Source organism: Sprattus sprattus (assembly GCF_963457725.1).
Source record: "Sprattus sprattus genome assembly, chromosome: 2".
NCBI classification, from domain to species: domain Eukaryota; kingdom Metazoa; phylum Chordata; class Actinopteri; order Clupeiformes; family Clupeidae; genus Sprattus; species Sprattus sprattus.
Genome location: NC_137921.1, coordinates 44244536 through 44251533, shown reverse-complemented (window position 1 = coordinate 44251533; position 6998 = coordinate 44244536). Strand labels below are relative to the sequence as shown.

Here is a 6998-nt window from a genome sequence, read left to right as displayed (position 1 = left end):
CTTTCTCTCTCTCTTTCTGTTTCCCTCTTTGGCTCTCTCTCTCTCTCTTCCTGTTACAAGAGCGAAAGCTGCAAAAAGGAAGCTGACACAAATACAGCTGTGAACTTCCTCTAACTAAACTAAAGCTAACTCCACCCCTCCTGCAAGGACAGGCTTTTTAATACAAATTGTTTGCAAGGACTCTAGGACTCTTCAGTAATTATTGACCATACTAACTTAACACAGAATGAAGAATAATCCTATGTGTTGACGTTTTAAGGGAGGGTTATGCACTGTGGAAAGTTGATGGCTGCAGAGTGAAAGTTCACATCCACCACATAGTCTGCAGAGCAGTGATAGGTTATGAGGTAGGTGGGCATGTAATCTGGCTGAGGGGTGTGGTGGCGGGGGCAACTTCTGGTATCGAGAGGGAAGTCCTCTGAGGTGTTCTTAAGCAGAAACAACCCTTAGTCACTTACTGTGCTGTTCTCAGTAACTCTCATCACATGCCCATGGCCAAGTATTAATAATCCAAAGTCACTCAAACAGTCACAACACACACACAAGCACATATTCACAGAGTAACACTTGCATGCAAATGTATCATATGCAAACATATTGCACACACACACACCCACGCACACCCTCTACGTTAAGGTCCAACCTCTACTCTCTCTTGAGAGGAGGGTGCCCTCCCATGCTCAGGCTATGACAGGAAGTCTTGCAAAAATATGAGAAGAAGAAGAGGAAGAAGAGACAGCTAGAAAAAAACTAAGCCACAAATAGTGTCGCATAAAGAGAGAAGAACCCTTTAGCTGTGAAAAGTCCCTCTTGGGGTTTCCGCCTCACTTTTCAATGTAAGCATAAACCAGTCCGCCTCTCAAACACAAGTCTACATGTACATTTTAAGGCTCTCACAAATAGTAGACTAGCAGACTTCTACCGTCACTCACTGCACTGTGGGCTACCACCAAATGCAGAAATACATCCGTCAGAGAGAATAAAGGAAAACCACTTGACCTGTGTGTCATGAGTTTTGAAGAGCAGCATTTCTCCTAATTCTTCACTCATTCTGTCTTCACACTTGAAGAACCTTGTTGTGTTAGTTGCTATTTGCAAATTAAATATGAAAAGAAAATACATTTGTAGTGATTGTGATGCTATAAGAACTGAATACTGGCTGATGCTAGCACCGATCAATATTGTTTGTTAGATGGACGCATAACTTAAAATAATATAAATACATAATCTAATGGAAAACATATATCTTTTGATATATATATCTGAGGGCAAAAAGCTCAAAGACTCTATGCTATGTCACAGTTTCTCTGAACGTCTCTAACATTATTCTGCCCCCTAGTGTTGAAGGGGCCTTTGCTCCAAAATGCCATAACTTTAATGTCTGATAAGAGACTGAGGTCTTTCTGAGTTACTTTTGAGTGATACTTCAGATATACTATATATATAATGAGGAATTCCCTCCATTAAGAATATTTGCAAATGTAACCATGTGAATTACTCAAAACAAGATGAAAATGAAATTCTGAATCCATAATCTATTTGAGAGAATGTCACAAGCATCATTGCCTTTTCTCAATTAAGTCATCTGCATACACAATGTGTGATATACTGATTTATTGAATAGCTGATAACAAACACAGTAAAAAGGCAACCTTAAAATTAATAAATAAAAATACAAACAGGAAATGGTTTCAGATTGACGCATAATAGTGCAGAAAGGCAACACTCAAAAGTTTGAAATAATAACAGTCATGTAAAAAGCTCAGAAAGAATATCGTAATACAGTGCGATAAATGTACACAAATCAAAAAGTCACGGGCCACAGCAAACAGTGGATTTGGCTTGAAAGACTATCTGCACAAGCAGTATTGCATAGTATATGAAACAGCAGAGGGGAAATTGATGAATTACAATGTTACTGAGGATGACATGTGGCTTTACTGGGATTAAGTAGGAATGCCTGAAAAAGAATGAATTCTTTATGGTTTTCACATCTACATGTAGAGTTAATATGAACCTATGAATCCAAGTTAGAATGACCTACAATCCTTGAGTGAAATAAGACAGTGAATGTCCAGGTACCAGATATTTGACTGATGCAGAGTAGTAGTTACAATATTTACAAATTCAAGCATGGAGTTGTGTATATAAACAACGATCAGCCTGTCAAATAGAGAGAATAAAAAAGTAGCCATAGCCAGCTTTGTAATAAGGTAGTAGGGTGTGTAGATAAAGAGAGAAATGTGGAAAGGGTCACTCGAGACCACAGAAAGAATTTGCTTTGTCAGATAAAGCAAAATGCCTCTAGTTATTTTTGTTTTATCACATTCTGGAAGAGATTGGCTCAGTTTAATTAAACTCTCTAAGGACAAAGAGATGAGATAAAGATTAGATATAATTGCCCTCAAAAAGGTTTATAAGGTATCCACAATACTAGTAGTGCTTCATAATACTTGTTATGATCTTTCATAACCATATATCCCTGTTCAGAGTTCTACACACACACTTAAACTAATTAGTGTATGCTAAATAACTGAATTAACAGTCTGTGTTTTACCTGCATACTAAAACCATCAGTGTTTTATTTTGAAAAGGTTGATTATTTTCTATTCGTTATAAAACATTACATTTCAGTATAGTGCTGCTGCTGTATAATGTTTTATGTTAGCATGTATGAATATGGAGGCTCATAACAAGCTCCATGAGTATATATAAATATAGGATGTGTTTGGGTACCCTGCCCAAACCACTTCCATCCAGTCCATAAAAAAAGATATCTCAGAATTTCAGTACTTCATTTTCTAGAACTCAGACTTGGCGCTGACGGAGCTCTCATGCGTGCCCTTTAGGTCACCACTGGTGGCGCTGGAGCCGGCAGCCTGCCCCCTGCACAGCAGCTTCTGCAGAGTCCCCCGAAACTTCTCCGCCCCGAATAGGTAAACCAGGGGGTCCAGGGCCCCGTTTAGACAGGTGAGGGAAGAGGTGAACCTATTGGCCAGCGCCAAGGCTCTCTGGGTGCGGCAGGGCAGGTCCAGGCTGTAGCCTAGGATGTATGTGGCTCGGCTGGCATGGTAGGGTAGGAAGCAGACCACATAGATGAGCATGACCAGGCCGATGGTGCGCAGCGCCCGCAGTCGAAGGGATGGTTCCAGCCGCGAGCCACGCCTCAGGCTGCGGATGATGAGCAGGTAGCAGGCCAGGGTGGCCAGAAAGGGTGGTATGAAGGCCACACCCAGGGAGACGAGCGCCTTCCGGGACGCCTTCTCCCGGTACAGCTGCATGCACACGGTCGAGCCATTCACCTCCGCCGTCTGCCGTGTCACCAGGAGTGGTGCCATGGCAACCGTCACCAACGCCCACAGGCTGAAGCTGGCGATGTGGGCGTAGCGAGCCTGACGGAGCTTGAGGGAGCGCACGGCATGCACCACCGCCAGGTACCGATCCCCCGCCACGCAAGCCAGGAAATAGATGCTGGCATACATGTTGACGTAGAAGAGGAAGCCTGCCAGGCGGCAGGGGATCTCGCCGAAGGGCCAGTGCCCACCCGTCAGGTGGTAAGTGGCTCTCAGGGGCAGGATGATGATGTAGGACAGGTCGGCCACGGCCAGGTGCATCAGGAAGACGTTAGCTGGCGAGGAGGTCCCGCGCTGGCGAGAGAAGATCCACAGGGCCAGGCTGTTGCCATTCAGGGCCAGGAGGAAGACCAGGATGTAGTAGCTTCCAAAGATCATGTTCTCCACTGTGTTGTCGACGTGTGCGCACGTTATGTTGGTTGGGAGCGAGGGGACCTCGGGTGCGGTGCTGTATGTTGCCATTGCTGAGAGGAAAAACAAAGAGACATGTTCAATGAAACCATCACTTCATAATATCAGACGTAAATTCCCACCCACACACAAAAATTACTTCTTTGATTTTAGATACATATGTCACGAGTAAAAAATGTGTAGGATCCAGATCAAAGGGCTTTGACAAAATTATTTTGCATGAAACAAGTCACAGATGTCAAACTACACCCTACAGAGACCAGCTATAATTCACAAAGCAACAAAGCTTATAAAAGACCTTTGGGGTCAGTAATCCAAGCAATACTGGATGACATGTACCATTCAACTGGCCATGCAAAGCACCGCGAAACCATATAACCCCCGAGGGTCCACACACAAAAGACTTGGGTATTCAACAAACACTGCTCTCTCAGAAGCTCATATTCATAAGTGGCAAAGAGCACACTGCTGTCACTCTCTTAAACAGGCAACAAAAAGCCCAGCCGCAAAATCACTAGAAAGGCCTCATTCATTCACCAACTGCCCTGCAATTTTGAACCAAGAATGCAACGTAGTAAACCCCCCAAAACAGCCCGGAGGTATTTGTCATTTCCACATCAGAAAAAAAGACGTTCTTACTGCTTGGCCTCATTCTCTACCCCCACTGGCAGTATCCAGCTTCCTTTACACAGCTCCTGCTTGCACTCATCAGTGTCTTGGCATGCTCGGCAGGTCGCGGTTGTAAATGTTATGGTACTACGTGTGTTCCAGAGGGTGGGCCATACGTGTTTTGCGGGTTTGGCTCTCTGCGTAAAGGGTTGGCGGTAAGAAGAGATGGAGGCGTCCTTGAAGAAGGGGGGGAATGTGCCGATGCCAGGGGGCACATGACACCCTCATCCTCCGACCCAGCCCTCAGCTGGAGGGTCAGCATGAGGGCACTATGTGCATCTACCCGGCCCCACCTCTGGGTCATGGGACATGGAAGCAGAGGCGGTGGCTACACCCTGCTATCTCCTTTCAGCCCCCTGTGCCAGTTGCTGCCTTCCCCGAAAGGGTGGCTGCTCTGGTTTGACATATATTTGATGGCCCTGGGGGTGTCTTACCCTTCCACTCCTAAGGTTAGATGGGCAAACAGTTTGGGGCAGCTCCTTGAGGCGGCATGTGTCCACACCCTGTTGGCCCGTAAACAGTTGATCTATTAATGAACTTGCACAGATGTGTTTATCTGTCGTTTTGGATGTGACAACCATTTTAAGACATGGATTGAGGCACTGAGGGCTTGGTTGTGGTGGCCTCGATGACCCAGTGTGAGATGCAAGCCTTTGGAATTTCAAAGTGACATGTTTTTCCACTTCGCATCTCTGTTGGTGCAACTAACCCACAAGCCCAGAATGGTTGTTATCTTAAGACACATGCAAGTACATCTTACATCTCCCAATTTGACCCCATTTGACTGACATTTTGAACACCATCATGGGAGTACCCCTGGTTAAGTTCTCAGTGTGCTTTATTAATTTGGGTGTTGACGTTGAACAAACATCCAAACAGCCAAACATCAACAAGGCTCGGTTTGACATTCCCCAGGAGGTTAACAAAATAGGAAGACACAACAGAAAAATATTTTGAGAACGTCCAAGAAAAACAAGAACATATGGGCGTGTGCTGGGGTCAACACTGGCGAGCAAGAGAGAAGTTAAGAGCATCTGCCTGCACGAAACAGTGGGAGGATGATTACGGCACTACATGCGAGCCAAGCCCTTTATCAATTCCCCCAGAAGAAAGCAGTTAAACTGACAAAGAAACATTGATAAACAACCCACGCTGTGGATGGGCCCATCCACCTCCAACGCACACATATTCCAGGTCAACAGGCGAGTCAAGGACTCTTCCACATTGGTTTTCGGATGAGACTGCACCTCCCAGCGGGGTGACTGCGATCCACTGGGCACATAAACAGGGCGGCCAGCTGCAGAGTGGAGAGGACGTTTCTTCTCCCTGCGAGCACCGAGGTGTGAAACCCGTCTCAAAGGGTGGCGTGGGATTCAAGACCAGCAGAATTTCTCAGGACGAAGAAAAAAAAAGAAACACACACACACACACACCCTTCCCACTCCCCCATTTATCAGCAGAAGAACTGTAGGCGCTTTCCTTCAGCATAAGACACTCTCCAGAGTCCACTTAAGAAAACATGGAAATGTTCTGCTGTGTAAATTCTGCCAATAAACACATCAATACTGATAAACTGAAAAAAATCAACCCAATTCCCCCAAAAAAGGTGAAAAAAAATCTTTATTATCAGCCTCACAGGGATCAGATTAGGGGATAAACGTGACGTAAAGGGTGCCGGCAAACATAAAGAAAGATGCCAGGTTCTTATGGGCTGAGTCTTTTAAGAGATTATCCAAAGCCGCACGGCGAGGGGGAGTGTGACGAGGCTGGCAACTATGCAAAGCCCCCTTTTCCAGCCACGCTCTCTGCACGGCAGCGCATAGAGAAAGAGGGGGCAAGAGCTGGGAAAAGCGGGGGGCCATAATGTGTAGTTGAAGCCTGCCAAAAAAAGTCCACCCCCCCACTCCCGGTTTTTGGCAAAGAAAAAAAACACGCCAATCTCCCACTAAAGTGATCAGGGTGCCCCTCATAGACACAGGGCTCCACCTGATGCTTCCCACACTCACAGGGATTTTCCCAAGACCTTCCCCAGTCACTGAGACACAAAACCACCAGTAAATACCCTTAATATCTCTCCAATACACCAGAAAGAATTACTTTAAAATAGACTTTTCTCTCCAAGAACTAAACAAGAGGACTGAAGCAATAAAGAAATGCAACACAATGCAACAATGTAATCCATTTTCTACTAGATAGCCTTGAACTTTCACCACAAATCAACATTAAAACAAAACTAGTATTGTTCAAGTAAAACATGTGGGGAATTTTAAAAACTCATAAAATTGTCTCAGAATAATTTTTTTTACAGTATATTCATTATTATGAACACTAAAGAAGAAGAGCAAAGACAAACATAGACAAACATGAACACACAGAGAAGTTGGAGGCTGACTTACCAGACGGGAGCTCCTCTTGGAGTGGAGTGCTAGTAGAGGAGGAGGAGAAGAAAGTGAAACAAAGTGAGAGAGTGTGAGAGAGGGAAAGAGATCGAGAAGGAAAGAGTGTGGCTGTTGGCGAAAGCAAAGCTGATAACAGCTGGCACAGGAGCAGCGGTCTAATTGGGGA

At 45.0% G+C, this 6998-nt stretch overlaps 1 protein-coding gene across 1 annotated transcript; it reads right to left on the bottom strand.

Moving 5' to 3' along the window:
• Window positions 1-1629: 1629 nt before the first annotated feature.
• gpr17 (G protein-coupled receptor 17) lies at window positions 1630-6998 on the bottom strand. Its single transcript, XM_080860812.1, has 2 exons — window positions 6830-6998; window positions 1630-3817 (listed from the first exon to the last, which is right to left on the bottom strand). The coding sequence occupies exon 2, from the start codon at window positions 3813-3815 to the stop codon at window positions 2802-2804; it is 1014 nt and encodes a 337-aa protein (XP_080716938.1). The 5' UTR covers window positions 3816-3817; window positions 6830-6998; the 3' UTR covers window positions 1630-2801.

Coding starts and splice junctions, on each gene's coding strand:
- gpr17 (XM_080860812.1), bottom strand. CDS start 3,815: ATGGCAACATACAGCACCGCACCCGAGGTCCCCTCGCTCCCAACCAAC.